The sequence below is a fragment of the Strongyloides ratti genome (genome assembly GCF_001040885.1).
Source record: "Strongyloides ratti genome assembly S_ratti_ED321, chromosome : 1".
NCBI classification, from domain to species: domain Eukaryota; kingdom Metazoa; phylum Nematoda; class Chromadorea; order Rhabditida; family Strongyloididae; genus Strongyloides; species Strongyloides ratti.
The window spans coordinates 6234878-6252993 of record NC_037307.1 but is presented as its reverse complement, the minus strand read 5'-3'; the positions used below and the strand labels follow the sequence as shown (position 1 = coordinate 6252993).

At 22.1% G+C, this 18116-nt stretch overlaps 7 protein-coding genes across 7 annotated transcripts; 2 read left to right on the top strand and 5 right to left on the bottom strand.

Annotated features, from left to right (window-relative positions):
- Positions 1–134: 134 nt before the first annotated feature.
- On the bottom strand, positions 135–1417 carry SRAE_1000196000 (Kelch repeat type 1 and Kelch-type beta propeller domain-containing protein; the record flags this gene model as incomplete). Its single annotated transcript, XM_024648980.1, has 2 exons — positions 135–1201; positions 1267–1417. The coding sequence occupies 2 exons, from the start codon at positions 1415–1417 to the stop codon at positions 135–137; spliced, it is 1218 nt and encodes a 405-aa protein (XP_024502903.1).
- Positions 1418–3820: 2403 nt separating this feature from the next.
- SRAE_1000195900 (Zinc finger, RING-type domain and Bcr-Abl oncoprotein oligomerisation domain-containing protein) lies at positions 3821–6879 on the bottom strand (the record flags this gene model as incomplete). The annotated part of the gene is made up of 8 exons (XM_024648979.1): positions 3821–4087; positions 4171–4266; positions 4311–4391; positions 4450–5034; positions 5096–5235; positions 5534–6208; positions 6298–6634; positions 6682–6879. The coding sequence occupies 8 exons, from the start codon at positions 6877–6879 to the stop codon at positions 3821–3823; spliced, it is 2379 nt and encodes a 792-aa protein (XP_024502902.1).
- A 1264-nt stretch (positions 6880–8143) lies between these two features.
- SRAE_1000195800 (Acyl-coenzyme A thioesterase 9, mitochondrial) lies at positions 8144–9373 on the bottom strand (the record flags this gene model as incomplete). The annotated part of the gene is made up of 1 exon (XM_024648978.1): positions 8144–9373. One exon carries the CDS (start codon positions 9371–9373, stop codon positions 8144–8146), a length of 1230 nt encoding a protein of 409 aa, XP_024502901.1.
- Positions 9370–11031, bottom strand: SRAE_1000195700 (FYVE zinc finger domain and Zinc finger, FYVE/PHD-type domain and Zinc finger, RING/FYVE/PHD-type domain and Zinc finger, FYVE-related domain-containing protein; the record flags this gene model as incomplete). The annotated part of the gene is made up of 2 exons (XM_024648977.1): positions 9370–9409; positions 10193–11031. 2 exons carry the CDS (start codon positions 11029–11031, stop codon positions 9370–9372), a joined length of 879 nt encoding a protein of 292 aa, XP_024502900.1.
- Positions 11032–11279: 248 nt separating this feature from the next.
- Positions 11280–11834, bottom strand: SRAE_1000195600 (39S ribosomal protein L49, mitochondrial; the record flags this gene model as incomplete). Its single annotated transcript, XM_024648976.1, has 1 exon — positions 11280–11834. The coding sequence occupies one exon, from the start codon at positions 11832–11834 to the stop codon at positions 11280–11282; it is 555 nt and encodes a 184-aa protein (XP_024502899.1).
- A 213-nt stretch (positions 11835–12047) lies between these two features.
- Positions 12048–14174, top strand: SRAE_1000195500 (Oligosaccharyl transferase, STT3 subunit family-containing protein; the record flags this gene model as incomplete). Its single annotated transcript, XM_024648975.1, has 1 exon — positions 12048–14174. The coding sequence occupies one exon, from the start codon at positions 12048–12050 to the stop codon at positions 14172–14174; it is 2127 nt and encodes a 708-aa protein (XP_024502898.1).
- A 3349-nt stretch (positions 14175–17523) lies between these two features.
- Positions 17524–17976, top strand: SRAE_1000195400 (Saposin B domain and Saposin-like domain-containing protein; the record flags this gene model as incomplete). The annotated part of the gene is made up of 3 exons (XM_024648973.1): positions 17524–17652; positions 17707–17736; positions 17782–17976. The coding sequence occupies 3 exons, from the start codon at positions 17524–17526 to the stop codon at positions 17974–17976; spliced, it is 354 nt and encodes a 117-aa protein (XP_024502897.1).
- Between the last annotated feature and the right edge of the window lie 140 nt (positions 17977–18116).

Genomic DNA, 18116 nt, shown 5'->3' with positions numbered 1-18116 from the left:
AATTTTTATTTGGTTGTTTTTCTAATTCAAAAAATTTACTAACATCGTATAATTCAACCAAACTGTCAAGGTTAATTTTTTTTTTTAATAAGCTTTTTTTTTTCTTTTTGAAAACTGTAATAACGTTTACTACTCTATCCTTTAGCTTGTTTTCTTATATTACCCGAAATCAAGTTTGGCATTAACATTAATGTCATCTCATTTCGTAGTTGTAGTGGCAAGTGTTCCATATAAAAATCATTAAGGCTATTTTTAACTAAATTCTGAAGAGAAATTGTTTTTAATGTTGGTTGAAAATCTAAAACATGTAAATCAGACAAATCCGTCAACGTAGAATTAATATGTGCCGCTTTCCAGGATAAATTTGGCATTGTACCACCAAATATATAAACTTTATTATTATATACAACAGAACATTGTCTTCTCCTTGCAGATGGACCACTTCCAACAGCATTTATTTTCCTCCATGATTCTGTTGTTGGATTAAATTCATATAAATCATCAAAATGAGAATTTGTTGGACCATAATAACCACCAAAAATGTACATACGATTATCAAATACCCATGAACTATGACTTCTCCTTCCACTTGGTCCATCACCTTTTTTAGAAATTGTTTTCCAATTATATTCCTCCAAATCTAATACATAAACTTCATTAGTATAAATATCTTTATTTGAAATAAACATTCCCATTTCATCACATCTACCACCAAATATATACATTTTACCATTAATTACACTTGCTGTATGAAAATCTCTCCATGCAGGTTTTTTACCAGTAGGTTTTACTTCACCCCATTCATTAGTAATAAAATCAAATACAAAAACATCTTGTGAAAAAATTTGATGATCCTCCTCAAATCCCCCAAATATATACATTTTATCTTTCCATACTACAGCAGTATGTCCATCTCTTGCAGGGGGTATCCTACCATGTACATTAACAATCTCCCAAGTATTATTTGATGGATCATAAGAATGTAAAAGATCTGATGCCCCATGATCATCATTTCTACCACCCCATAAATAAATTTTACCATTCCAAACAACAACAGTATGACCATAACGTTGATAAGGCACTGGATAATTATTAAATATATTACTATCATACTCATAACGTGATGTTCTTTGATTTAATGCTAGTAAATCATCATTGGTATTGTATTCACGATTTTTAATTTTTTCCCATCGAAATGTTTCTAAAAATATATTTTTATTTATATAAAAAAAAAAAATAATCAATGTTAGAAATAAATAAATATACCTGAACAAAGAACATGAATATCTATACTCTCATTTTTATCATAATGTTCTCCACTACTATATCCTCCAAATGAATAAATCAATCCATCAATAGCAACAGCCGCGTGATTAACCCTTTTAGGACCTCCATCAATATGAACAGTCCAATACATATTTTATTAAAAAAAACTATAAAAATAATAATACAAAAAAAAAAAAAATTTATATATGTATAAAAATAAAAAAAAAAGTAATAATAATTAAATAAGTCACGCTATAATTTTAACTATAAAACAAAAAAAAATAGAAATTAATAACCATTTTAACTTAAATAATTACATTAATCAAAAATAAATAATATATATATTTAATTGCAAAATCGTTATACACATACTTTTAACAAGTATAAAAAAGTAATTTTCAATGCTAAAAATATGTAAATTAAAAAGCTTCAACTTTTTATTTGCTTTAAAACGTTATACTACTTTACACTAAAGAAAATATTAATAAATAAATAACATACATCAAGTAACAAATATCATATTTTCAATGTTACAAGACATCTTGTAATCATTTTTTTTTGTATCATTAAATAATTCAAGATAACTGATTGGTTTTTATCATCGCAAAATCTGTGAAAAAAAAAAGACTAACTAATAATATTTTAATTAGATGTTTTGAAACAATACTTCTTGTTTCTCTTTGTATTCATATTTTTTTTTTTTTTGGATGACAAACTTGCTTTATTATTTTAGCCTTATTTCAAAAAAAAAAAACGTATAAGAAGCAATAATATTTTAAATAACAAAGTATTATAACATAAAATATTATAGTATTAAAATAATATACATATATATTAACATGTATTTTTTTTTACAAATAAAAAAATAATACTAAGTACATGTAAATTTATACAAGAAATATTACTTAAAAAAATATTATAATAGTAGCTCTATTACTATAATAAAATAAGTAATTAAAAAGAATCACAAAAAATCATTTCTGATAATCATATCATATTTCAATAACGTCACAAGCTCTACTCTGTAAATACATACTTTTAAAGAAGTAACAAATGATTAAATTTTTATGTAAAATAAAATAAAAATATCTTTTTAAAATACTTTTTAAAAGTAGGAGATCAAATCAATGTTATAAAAGCATAGCTAACGTCTTTTTGTTATATCTATTTTTAAAATCTAATCATAGATATATTTTATGTAATGTCCATAGTTAGGTATTAAAAGTATAAAATTTTAAAATTATAAATATAAAGTTAATTAATATAATACAATCTATATATATATATTTTTTTTTATTATTAAATATAATCAATTATATAGATAAAAACACATGAATTGCCATATGAGTATATTAGAATTTTAAAATTAACAAATACTTAATAGCTAATATATAAATAAAATTGACAGATAATAACTCGATTCAAAAAAGATAATGTCTCTAAAAAATTTAATTAATCTATTTTAAAATGTACTAAATGATTAAAACTATTTCTTAATGCTTTGAATTTAAAGCAGTTTTATATATCTCTAATAGACTAAGTTTATTGGATCTTTTTATATGATTTGAAGGTCATACATAGCTAATAAACAACTTTATTAGAATTGCTAAAGTTGAGATTAAATTTCTATAATATTTAATAGAATAAAAAAAAAAGATAATAATATATGTATTATGAAATGTTTTATAATATTTACTTTTTTAAAAAAAAAAATTTTAAAATTCTAAATAAAACTGATAATACATCAAACCATAATAATAACATTAAATCTTTATTTATATTTGCAATAATCATCCTTGATATTTGTTATTTTAAAACATGTTTAGTGCACCTTTCCTATTCAATAATTTTTCTTTGCACATCTAATACAAATAATAATAAAAAAAGAAAAAAACTAATTTACTATTATAATTATATTCTTAAGAATTAAAATAACCTTTAATTTTAATATAAAAAAAAAACAAATAAATTAATTATTATAAATTAATATAGTAAGATATTAAAATAATAAAACAAGTTTTTATTTTTAAATGTTAACATTAGGATTAAAATTTTAATTAGTAGATTAAGAAATAAAATTTAAAGCAAAATAAAGTTCATAAAACTTTTGGTAAAGTATTATTACATATAACTATCAAAAATTAAGCTTTACACTTTATTGTAGATAAATATCTTATTAAAAACCATTATTTAAAGAGGCATCTAATTTTATGTGAAATCAAGGACATAATGTATAAAAGTTTTATAACTTTATTTAACAAATATAATATAATGTAAGGGGAAAGTATCATCACATCATTGTTATTCTTTGTTAATGATACTAAATTATTATAATAAAATTAACAAAAAAAAAAAAACTTTATATATATTTTTTCATGTATGAATAAAAAAAAGTATATAATAAAATTTAAAATAATAAGTATTATATTAATAGAATATTTTATTTATTTACTTTACTTTTTTTTTTATTTTAATATATGTTGAAATTAAAAAAAAAAAGAGGAAAATTTTATAAGAAAGTATAAAATTCGAAAGAATAAAGTGTGATAAAAATTTATCCAAGAAAGACTTTAACTTTTCCCTGTAATGATGTTCTACATATAGGACAATCAAATAAAGATGTACTACAATTCTGGCAACATAATAAATGCCAACAGGGTAAAAATATTGTATCTGGTTTACTTGTACAACAACATAAACATAATGATAAACTATTAATTTGTTGTGTTAAACGATAATTTTCAACTTTTAAATCATTAAGTTGTGCTTCATATGATTCTTTATTACTAAAAAGTTCAATTCTTGATTCTAATTGATTAATCTATAAAAAAAATATATATATATATTTATTAATTAATAAATAAGGTAATATTTAAGAAAAAATTAATAATAATAAAATGTTACCTTTTCTTTTAATCTACCATTTTCTAGTGTTAAATCTTTAATTTTTATACGATCTGATGTTTGAACTTCTATTTTTCTTTGTAGTAATTCTTTTTCCTAAAAAAAAAAAAGAATATTATTGTAATAATATTTTAAATTACTTTTATCAATTTTTCCACTCTTCTATTACAATCTGCTTCTATTTTAATTTTTTCTGTCTCACTTGTTTGATATTTAGCAATCTAGAAAAAAATAAATAAATAAATATATAAAATTTTATACTTTATTCATTTTATTTACCCAATCTTCAATACTCTTATTTGCCCTTGTCAATCGTGTCTCAAAATTTTTATACTTTAAATTACTATCTCTTAAACGTCTAATTGTTTCATCTTTTTCTTCACACATTGTTTGAAGCCTAATACGATGTTGTTTTTCTAAATTTAACTTATCTTCTAGTGTTTTGACATTCTCTTTACAAGCTGTAAGGTAATGTTCTTTTTCTTTTTGACATGTATCATATAAACGTGTTATAGAATCTTCGGCTGTTTTTAATAAATTTTGATTTGATAATGATAAGTTAGAACGTGATAATGTTGATGGTAATGATGTACTTGATGTTAGTAAATTAGAATGTCCAATTGGTGATCTTTCAAAATTTCCAAGTGTATGATATCTGGTTGTTCTACCAGTCAATCTACTTCCTGATCTTTCATATCGCTTTGGTCGTGTATTTTCTGAAAAACTTTTTGATGTTGTTAAATATGATGATCCAATAGATCCTATTTTTGGTTTTGTATTATCAAGATTATTGTTATTTTGTTTGTTAGTTAAATTAATAAGTTTTTCAACTAAAGCTGAAGTTGATGAGTATGGAATTATTACCTATAATTAAATATTAATAAAAAAAAATAATAATTCTATTAAAATATTTTTTTATAATTACATCATCTAAAAGACTATTTTCTTGTAATGCTTGAAAAATTAATTCTTCATCATATCCCATTTCTTTGGCTTGTTTGATTTGTTCTGTAACTCTTGTAACACCTTCCAAACTCATCTTTTTACTCCAATTTAATGGAAAAACTATAAATATTAATATAAAAAAATTAAGAAAATAAAAATATTAATTATTTAAATTAAAAATAATTAAAAATTTTTTTTTTTTGTTAAAAATAAATAAAAATGAACTTCATCATTTAATAATGTCATCGAGGACAGGTGAAAGACAAAAAAATCTATATAAATACAATATATATAAAAGGCGATTATAAAGTTTTAAATTGTAAATGTACACCACTCTATATATTTTATCCATAAGAGAGATATTAATAAAGAGATTTAAAAATACATTTCTAAAATTAATACTTGATCTTTTACTTACCTTGCTTTCTTATAGACTTATCATTTTGGCTTAGGTTATTTTCTTCAGATGAACAACTACCACTATCAAGACTAATAGTTGATATAGTCAAACTTTCATCTCTATTAATTTTGTTGTTTGAGGAATTTATTGTAAAATTTGGATTTGATGCACTTTTACTTTTCCATGAGGTAATAGTATTTTTATTATCTAAATTATTAATTAATTTATTTTCTTTATTATCATTTAATAATATAGATAAATCAAATTCATAAAAATGATTTTTTTCATTACAATTTTTTTTACTACATATACCAACTAGGAATGCCCTATTATCATATGATCTTAATTTAACATCATGACATGGATAATGATGTGATAAAACAAATTCTAATTTTGTCCATACTAATGAATTAAAATTTAACTTCCATAAAGATGGTTTTTCAATGTTTGCTTCTAAATTTTGATAACAATAAACTAATAAAAAATCATCAAATGATAAAATATCCCTTGCACAAATATTTTTTGATGGCATTTCTTTGTCCTTCTCTGAATATGTATTTAAAATTTTAGCTTTAAAATGATTCTCAGCATTAGTATAATTATCACTTGTGATAGGTATAGCAAGTATCTGTGTTGACATTTGAATAAAAAAATATATATAATTATTTGATATAAATGGATTACTACATATTACTAAAATATTAAAAATAATATATTAAAAATATTAATGAAAAAAAAAAGTTTTTTTTTTATTAAAATATATAATAATTATTAAAAATTACCTTCATTTTCAGGTCTTATTTCAGGAATAATTATTTGAAGTTTATTAACTTTAGTTTCAAAATATTCACTTATATGAAATAATTTTATTGGAAAATTATTACGTCCTTGAATAACTGGATAATCTATGATAACAGGACCAATATTATCAAAGGTAACACAACATTTTCTTCCTCTTTCATCACATATTATTCCTGTGTCAACGGTTTCATTATCATCTGTATATACAATACCATCCTCAAAATTAATATCACCAGAAACAATATATAGATGGCGATTATTTGTTGACTTAATTAGAAGAACCAGCTTATCATTTTTTAGGTAAAAAAAATCAAAAATCTTTAAAAATTGATAAAATTACTTGATGTTAATATATATTTTCTTACCAAAAATTCTTCACAAAAAGAATTAAAAGAACCTTCCAAATTTAAAACTTTGGACTTTGATGGATCAGAAAAGAAAAAATAATATAGACTTTTTGGATTATGTATTAATAATAAAAAATCCGATTTTTTAGAAGGAATTGCAAAAGAATTTGAATCATTTTGTATTAAAGAGAAATTTTGAATATCTCGAAAAACCATTATTATAACTAAAAATAAGTAAAAAAATTATAATTATATGAAAAATTAATAGTATTTATTACTATAATTGTACTTTTAAAAGTTCAAATATTATAAGATAATAATTTTTATATAAAAAAAAATAAATAAAAATGATTAATCATACTTTTTATTGATTGTAATAAAAAAAAAAGTTTTATATAATATTATTTATAAATTTATAATAGTAAAAAAAAAACAATTCTTTAAAAAGTTTACCTTATAAAGTTGTACATAAAATATAGTATATTAGCAATTTTAATATACTACTAAATGTATCAAAAAAAGTGTAATGCAACTCTATAAAGTTGCATAACCGGGAAAAGATTAGTGATATGAACCTTTATGATTATACTTTATATTATGCTTAAAGAGCTTATTTATTAACAATAATATAATCATTTCTATCTTGGTATTAATAGTCAACAAGAAGTTTAAGAGGATGAATTATTTGGGCAGAATTGTGATACTAGATCTAGATTATATTTTGATTGATATAAAAATTGTTCATAATTTTCTTATTCATAAAAATAACTATACAAAAATTGGGGGGCGTAATGAGTAAGAGATAAAAATATTGTAATAATAAATAGGGCATACAGTGTACATATCTAAAATTTAAAATTTTATAATGTTAAAAAAAAATTAACTCAAAATAAAAACTGTTCCATTTTTATAATGATAGTATATTTGGTTAATGAAACAATTTAATATGTTATCATGATAAAAATATATCTTATATAAATACTTTGTAAGTGATAAGATTATTTTTAATTATATAATTAAACGTACAATATTATTAATATGTTAAAAATATTCGTTTTTAAATTTTCTATAATGTCAAGAAATAAAGATAAAATGGTATTATATTAAGATTTATGTTAATGTTAAGTGTACCATGTTATATTAAAAAAAAAAACTCTTTAAAGACATTTTATGACAAAAAGTGTGCATATAATTTTGTAATAAGTGTTATTAATATTATAGTAATGTGTCATTTTTACAGTAATTTTTAAAATATATCAAATGTAAACAAAACAAATCTTTCTAAAAATTTAATATTATTACTAATCAAATTGATAAATAAAACATTTAAACTATTCAAATATTATTAAAAAAAATTAATCTATTATTAAGTATGAAAAAAAGTATATTTTTTTTATATATACAATATATTCAAATTTGTAATTTATTATTAAAAGAAAAGTTTGATATATACTATCAATAATATTCAAATTTTTTTAAATTAAATTTCCTTAAAATTTGCATTTAAAGCTTTTTTCGTTTCTTCTAGATGTAATTTACCATCAAGTATCTTTATAATATCATCTGCTTTATCTAAATGTAATTTTTTTAATTTATTTGGTCCATCATATTTAAATGTACATTGCATTATATTTGAAGTATACTTTTGAAATAAATTATTTACACTACTAACTTCATAAAATATTCTTACTTGAATATATGGTTCATCAACATATGTTATTGTGGCACCTAAATCAATAATTGAACCAATATCAATTGTTTGGCGGAAAGCAATATTTCCAAGAGAAACAAGATATGCATGATCTTCACAAAATTTACTAGCTGTTAATGTTGCCAATTCAATACCTTTTCTCATAATTAATCCCCCAAAAACAGTTCCATTAAAATTTTTTGTCTGAGCATATGCCATAAATGTATTCCAGTGTGAGGTTGAATTTATAGTAGTTTCAGATGATGTTAAATCTTTCAATGAAAAATTATCTTTGTCTAATCTATTTATAAAACTTTTAATTTCTCTTGACATTTTATATGGATAAAGTCCTTTAAGTGTTATCTCTGATATATTAATATTTATTAATTTTTTTAAATCCTCAACATATTTTTCCCCCTCTTTAAATAATTTTTTTTCTTTTTCTGATTCAAGTTTCATTGGTGGAAGTTTTAATGTTTCATTCATATTTAAAAGATTTTTAGAAACAATAATTACTTTACATTCCATTAATTGTTGAAAGATATTATTTTGTTTTTGATATAATCTTATCGTAGTTTGTGCACTTGTTTTACCAACATAACTTACAAATCCATCAAAAATTAAATCTTCATCATTTTTATCTAAAATTTTATTTAATGTTAGTTGACCTATGGCTGCTGTTACAACAGTTCTTGGAACTATTAATTGATTATGTAAATTTTTATATTTAAAAATATTTCCATCAGCATAGTGATGTGTTAGGTATACAGCAAACATATCTAAATCTTCAAGAAGTTTTCCAATTCTTAAATTTGTCTTTGTTGAAGTGTACATTCTTCTTACAAGTTCACTTTCTTTTAAAGGAATTTTAAATTGGCATCTTGAAGATGTCATAGAAATTTTATTGTTATTAAGTATTTTCTCATCAACATTATCTAATGATTTCACATTACTAAAGTTTTTTCTTGAAATATCAATAAAATTATCAACATGTGATCTCATATAATATGTTGTTTTCATATTATCCACATCAAAATCTGGATTTTTTGAAAAAAGCTATAAAAATAATAAATATTAATATTAAAAAATCTCAACCTACACTTTTACAATGAGTTAGAATAAGTCTATTAATTGAACTACTTAGTAATGTTGATTTTTTTAACATTTTATCAAATTAATAATTTTCATCTATGAGTTAGTATATTATCATATTTAGGCAGGTAAAATTTATTTTTATATACCATAATCATTGTATTTTTTTACTAATTCAAATGAGATATTCATATTTATTAAAATCTTTTAAAATTTATAATATTTTTATACTACTTTAAATTAAAAATCATAAATTTATGCATATTTTGTTAATTTATTATTATTAAAAAATCTTAATTATTAATCATACAAATAAAAGTCAAATAATTTTGTAAATATGACATTAGCATATTTTTGTTTGAATTATATATTAGTATGAATGTATTTTCCACGTCAAATAGTCATTCTTTGATGTAAAAAAAAACGACAAAAACGAAGAAATAAATATCAATCAATTAATCAATTTTTGAAAGACCAAATAAAAATGATAAAAATAAAATTTTTATTTACATATTCTATATAATTTGGTATCACCGATAAAAATACCTTAAATTAAAAAGTACTTTTTATATAACAAAAACAAAACTTATTTTAGATTAATAACATGATTTAAAATACCATTTTATAAAAATATTATACTTCTGATGACTTTTTGAACAAAGTACTGTTAATTAAATTTTTTTTTGTAAAAAAAACCCATCCAACAAAATTTTTTAAGAAGTAGGAATCAATGTTTGTATTATTTACCTTTTGTTTTTGAAAAAGAATTTTATGATATTGTTCATCTTCGACCCTTCATTTTTATTTTTGACGTCGTCATTTTGAACAACTAATTTTGCTTCATCATTATTCATATCTTCTTTATATTTATTTAACTCATTCTCCGCCATATTATATATTTTTTCTGCTTCTTCTGTGTCATTTTTTATATTTTCTTCCAAGTTTTTTAATTCATTATTAAAGAATGAGGAGGAACATGTACCTGTTTGAGGTAAATTTTTTTTCAAAATATTTTCATCACTCTTATTGTCATGATATTTATTTTCCTGTTTAAGTTCATTTAGAATTGCCTCTACATTAATACTATCATCTTCATCCGGTTCAAAACCTTCATTGGTTACCATAAGCCGAGGATTTCTTATAATTTCAACATCAACATTTTTTAATTTAGCTAGTCTTTCCTCAATTTCTTGAATTCCTTTATCAATTTTTGTAGACTTCTCGATTGTTTTATTAATATATTTTTCCTGAATAACATTAGGCTTTGAATATTGTTGACGAAAAGATGGAGGAGGCAATACATCGTCACCCCACCATTTTTCTTCATTTAAAAGTTTAGATGAATCTGTTCTTTTTTTAGAATTTATTGGCTGAATATCTGAAATTTCAACTATAGCATTCATATTATTTTCTTTTTTCGACAATTTTTCAAAACATGGTCCACAAACACTCACCGGTTTTGGAGAAAATTTCGCTATAACAATCTTTTTGTTTAAACATTTTTCACAAAATCCGAATGCACAATTTGAACAACCATGTTCTTTTCGAAATAATGAAAATGGCTGCATGCATCCTGTACAAGCCATTATGAAATCTTTATACAATTTATAATACAATACTAACTAAATTAACAAAAATAATATAATGTTATTTATAATATGTTAGTAAAATTTATAGTGATCATGAAACATGACACACTTATCCAAACAATTCGTCTTAAGAGTTGTTTGTAATAATAAAAAAAAGAAATTTATTTACTTATTTATTTTGTAAAAAAAAATTATAATCAATTATTTAAAAACTAAACGAGATTTTGTATAACAAATTAACAATTTTAAAAACCTTTTTCATACAAAAATTTTTCTAATAAACTTCTGTCAGCTCCTTTAACTTTTATGGTACCTTTTAATTCATCAACACTTGTTGCAACTTTGTGTTTAAGATTATCTTCTAAAAATTGTTTTAAATCTTTTTCACAAGCAAAAACATCACCATAAATTTGTCTCATTGTGACGATCTCAACATATTCAAAATCCATTGTTTTTTCATTTAACTTATCCCTTCTTCTTTGTAAATATAGTGGAAGCATATGATCACGTCTACGAGTTACTGAATATGGTAAGTTGGTTAATTCTTTAGAAGGGGCTTTCCATCCACTTGGAGAATAACCTGTAATATCTGGCATAGGTGGGATTACTTCGATTGGCATAAGTCTTTCAACTAACGACCAATCTATATTTGCTTCAGCAACTTCTGTATATGTTTTCGTTTGTTTAGGAAGAGCATGATTCCATGGATCTTCCCATAATTGTGTTGAATTTAAACGTTTAGAAATTAATAATTTTCTTATAGGCAGTCTACATAAAATGTTTGATCTGCTTAAAACCATATTTTTAATCTAAAAATAAATAGAAAGATCTATTAAAAATGGTATTAAAAATTGCTGTTCTTTAATCATTCTTCCTGGGACAATATACTTTATTCCAATACTATCATAAAAGCTGGTTTAGTAATTAGTTGGAACATGCAATAAAAAAAAAATATTATTTGAAATTTCTTTTTATAGTTAGAATTATAATAGTTTTTTTCTAGGGATATAAACATGCTTTCCATATTGGGAAGTAATGTGAATTCACACCAGCAATTATTTTTACTAAAGTTGGTGATTCTCACGCTCTCATGTATTGTGGCATTTGCTTCTCGATTATTTGCTGTTATTAGATTTGAATCTGTCATTCATGAATATGATCCATATTTTAATTATAGAACAACTCAATATTTTGCAGAGCATGGTTTTTATAAATTTCATAATTGGTTTGATGATCGAGTATGGTATCCTCTTGGACGTAATGTTGGTGGAACAATATTTAATGGATTAATGATTACATCAACTGTTATATATCGTATTTTACATTTTCTTAATATTAATATACATATAAGAGAAGTATGTGTATTTCTTGCTCCATTGTATTCAATGTTTACAGTATTAGCAACATATGGACTTACAAAAGAATGTTTTAATGAAGGTTCTGGTTTAATTGCTGCAGCTTTTATTGGAATTGCACCAGGATATATTTCACGTTCTGTGGCTGGATCGTATGATAATGAAGGAATTGCCATCTTTTGTATGATTTTTACATATTACTTATGGATCAAAGCAATAAAAACAGGTTCAATTGGATGGGCTGTTTCCGCTTCATTAGCTTATTATTATATGGTTTCTTCATGGGGTGGATATGTTTTTCTTATTAATCTTATTCCTCTTCATGTTCTTTTCCTCATGATTACAGGAAGATTCACTTCAAAGATATATACAGCATATTCAGTTTTTTATATTCTAGGAATATTAATGTCAATGCAAATTCCTTTCGTTGGATTCCAACCAGTGTCAACCTCTGAACATCTAGGAGCTTTCGGAGTTTTTGGTTTGTGTCAGCTCCTTGCCTTTGCCAGTTACTTACAATCAAAACTTTCACCTGAAAATTTTTTGCTTATTTGCAAAACATTGATTGGTACAATTGCTTCCGTTTTTTGTCTTTTGGTACTTTTGGCTACAGTTCTTGGAAAAGTTGCACCTTTTGCAGGTCGTTTCTATTCATTCTTGGATCCTTCATACGCAAAAAAAAATATTCCAATTATTGCTTCTGTTTCAGAACATCAACCAACTGCATGGGCATCTTATTATTTTGATTTACAGTATCTTATGTCTCTTGCACCTGTTGGTATTTACTTTTGTTTTAAAAAACTTACAAGTGAAAATATATTTTTAATTTTATATGCAACTACTGCTATTTGGTTTTCTGGTGTCATGGTTAGAATGATGTTAATTCTTACACCTATTATTTGTATTATGGCTGGTATAGGAATTTCAGGTACACTTATTCCATTTTTAAAAAATGATGAAGAGGAACATGTACAGGTTAAAGAGGAAAAGAAATCTTCAAAGAAAGAAAAAAAAGGAGAGGATAGTAATTATAGAAAAGAATTCTCTGTCTTTGCTATTGGTTTTGTGTTCTTCTTCCTTGTAACTTTTGCTTATCATTGTACTTGGGTAACGTCTGAAGCTTACTCATCTCCATCAATTGTTCTTGCAGCTCGTGGTCCATATGGAACAACATTATTTGATGATTTCAGAGAGGCATATTATTGGTTACGAAAAAATACTCCTAGTGATGCAAAAATTATGTCATGGTGGGATTATGGTTATCAATTAGCATCAATTGCTGATTCTGTGACAATTGTTGATAATAACACGTGGAATAATACTCATATTTCTCGAGTTGGGCAAGCACTAGCATCAAATGAATCACATGCTATTGAGATTATCAGAGAGTTAGATGTTGATTATGTTCTTGTTATCTTTGGTGGCTATTCTGGTTATTCATCTGATGATGGTAATAAAGCTGTTTGGTTCTTTAGGATAGGTAGTTCTACACCTTCTGGTGCACATATCAAAGAGAATGACTATTATAATAGTCGTGGTGAATATACAATGGGTCATGATGTATCTGATACTATGAAAAATTCTGTGATTTACAAACTTTTATACTATCGTTTTGGTAGTATTCCAACTGGTCATGGTGTATTTGGTTATGATCGCACTAGAAATGTCGAGATAGGACATAAAAATTTTGAACTTGAACATTTCGAGGAAGCTTTTACATCAGAACATTGGATTGTTAGAATTTATAAAGTAAAACCTATGAATAACAGGGGTACTTCATTTTAGAAAAAAAAATTTTTTTTTTATATTTTTTTGTTCCTACGCTTAATGCAACATTCTTTTAATTTGACAACTTGTTTGTTTTTGTTTACAAGACATTTTAAAAGAAATATTTAAAATAATGTTGTTAGAATCCTTTATCATTTTGAATTACTTACTTTATTTTTTTAAATATAACAATATTCTGATGTTAAATTATTTTTTGCTTATTTGTTCGTTCTATAAATTTTTGGTATATTTTAATCTTTTTGTTTGTGAAAAAAAATATACAAGGTGGGAGTAAAAAAAAGACCGCATTTTATGGTCGTGCTACATAAAACATTTAAGATAATTTTTTTCTGGGAACAAAAATTAGTAGAATTTTAAATAAACCTTATTGGCATAAAATAATAAGATTGAAATATTTATTAAAAATGAATGTTTGGAAATTGATTATAATTTTCTACTTTTTAGAAAATAAAAACAAAACATGAACAACAAAAGGTAAATTTTGCCAATTTTCTCTACATTTAATTTTATTAACATAATTGAGAAATTGTAAAAATTTGAAATGTTAATGAATATTCAGAAAATTTTTTTTTACCAATCTAATAGTCTTTTTTGGGGCTAGCAATTAAAAAAAAAAATAATTTAATTATGCATTGATTTTTATAATCTGAATAAGAATTATCGTTTTATGTAAATATTTAAATGATATATAAGTTAATACATTACATGATAAAATAACGACCATAATTAATATTCATAAAAAGATAATTTTATCAATGAAATAAATATTTCCGTGATAGAACATATATGTTTATTAATTGACATAATTTTATAAAAATTTTTATAATAAACAAATTTTTAAAAGTTTGAATATCGATAACTTAATTATTATTAATAAATTGAAAATTAACATTTATTTTCTTTTCGAAATTTGAATATTAAATTGTATTATATGCAAAAATTAATTAAAAAACAAATTTCAGTATTATTGTTAGACTAAAACTAACACACCATCTCATACTGAAGTATATATATTTTGATCTCTTGAAGTATAGATTTTTATTTCACAAATTGAAAAATAATTCATTTTATTATCAAAAAATATAATACTAATTTTGAGTGATATCTTTTTTACATTTACATATACAAAACCGTTACGTATTATAATACAAAAGCAATATTTTCTGAGATAAAATTTGTGAATTCAAAAATATGAATATTCATATAAAATGATGATAATATAATGATCCTTCTTTTCTCTGTGTTAATCAAGCATGTAGCTTTTGGTTTTTTCCATTATTTTAATTAAATTAACCTAATCAAGTATGCATATAATATTACCAAAGTTTTCACTTGTCATTGAAGTAAACATTTTTCAATATTTTTGAATAAATTCTTAATTAATTCAGTTTAATAATCATAATAATAGTATCCACAGATTTGTTTCTATAATTTTCCATTTATTATTTCATTTTTTTTTTTTCATAAATTGAATATAAACAACTTTGAGTATCTATCTTATTTTAGCATAAACTTTACATGATTTTTCTTTAAATTACGCATAAGATAATGTGACAAAATGTTTTCAAAATGAAGAAAAAAGAAAAATTAATTGCATTTTTATTTTATAAAATTTAAATTTTTAAAACAATATGTTAATTTTGAATTAAAAAAAAAGTAAAACTTAATATTTATAAAATCTTAATTAGTTAAAATATAAATATTAATTTTACATTTTAAATCACTTTTTTTGATATTACAAACTGGAAGCGATTTGCTTTTATAACTTCACAACAATTTAATAATTAAAAATTGGAAAATTTTATATTTAAAAAAAATTAAATAATAAAAAATGTTTGTCATTTTACTAATTTGACATCATTTGAAATATACAAAAAATTTAAAAAAAAAATTTTCTGATTAATTACTGCGTCGACTTACTATTTTAGTTGTAATAAATTATTACAATGTAGACTTACCAAAACAATTTATAATCTTTTTTAAAAACTTTTTATAATATCATTTTATTTAGTTTACCTAGAAATTCAATCATTTTTTGATCAAAATGATTATAATTTTATGTAGTAATATACACCGCTAGTTGACAAGTCTCATAAAAAAATATTTTTAATTTTTAGTTTCTTGTGCTTTTATTTTTTCAATCATTCTGTAAAATTATGTTGTTTATAGGTTCATTTGTAAAAAAAACTTACTAACATCTCACTGAAATATACAATGTTTTAGAAAATTTCAATTTAGATTAAAATTTCTAAGGATGATTTATCGTCAATGATACACTTTATTATTATGACACTTTTTACCATTAATACTAATACTTTAAACTAACGTTAATTTTCAAACTTATATTTTTCCATAAAATAATTTTACTATTCAAACTACAAATCTTTTAGTATACAAATATAAAAACTTTTTTAACTTTAAAAATGTTTATTCATTGATAAGATAAAAATAAAAAAAACAAACAAACAAACAATCTATAGTAGTACATTTATTTATTGTACAAAATTTTAATCAAATCGATCAAATTAAATGATTAAACATTTTAAGTAAAATAAAATGATATTGAAATATCCTATATTTTGAATGACTATAATATTATAAATATTATAAAAAAAATGTTTAATAAGATTATAAACTATTTTAGTATAACTGTAATGTGATAAGATAAAAAAACGTAATATATTAACATCAAATGACTAAAAAATAATTGTTTATTATCTTTGGTTTTTATATATATTTCAAATTCAGCAAAATTATTAAAATGATAAAAGCCATTTATTATTTAACTTCTTCAAAGTTATAAGTTTTTGTTAATCTTTTTACAATTTAAAATTTTATATATTCTTACTTTTTTTTAAATTTCTTGAAATGATAAAAATAAATAACATATGGTATAATTAATATTTATCTTCATATATTAAATACCACAAATCTAACTTAATCATGAATCATTTGGATTATTTTTAAGTTTATATGTCATTTATATTATTGATAAGAAATGATGGTTGATTGATAATAGAAATAATAAAAAAGAATAATCACTTATTTAGTTGGGTAAAATTATAATTTATAAATAAAAAGATATTTTATTGTTATTATTCCATTGATAGTATCATTTTATAATATTGTTTTTAAAAAGAAATTATCTAATAAAACTTGTCTGTTCCGGCAATTGTATGATAAATTTTAAAAATTGTGATAGAGATAGTTATTATCAATAGTCATAAGTTGTATGATATTTTTATCTTTTAACTTAGACAATTAGATAAGAAATTTAGAGAATGTATAAAATTCTAGGTAAAAATGATTTAATTTAGTAAAAAATTAATTATTATTATATTAAAATATGAAATTTGCCTTATTATCAGTCTTGTTTTTCACAACAATTTTCCTTACTTTTGGTATGCCAAAAGATGTCAGTGTTGATCTTGATCTTAAGGGAATGGAATGTCCAATTTGTGAAATGATTGTTAAGGTATTTTTTAATTATTTATTTATTATATAAATGAGGAAAAAAATTTTTTTTTAGCAAAGTGAACTTTGGATTGGAAAAGAGGGTGTAAGTTTTTTGAGTATAAAAAAAAATTTTATTTATATATTGTAGGAGGAACGTGAATCAGCTGTCATTTCTTTATGTGAAAAAGAATTAACATCACTTGGAATTTATGGAAAAATGATTTGTGATGCATTTGTTAAGGATGAGTTAGACAATATTATCAAACATATGGAAGATGGTACTGATGAAGCAAAAGATGCTAGAAAAGTTTGTACAAAAGCAAAATTATGCAAATCATCATAAATAAAAATATTTATTATTTATGTTAACAATAAACTTTTAGCATTAAAAAATAATATTAAATATTAATAATGTAATTTACATTAAAATTTAAAGAAAAAAAAAGTTTTTTTTTTTTGTACTAAAATATTGTTTGAAATGAA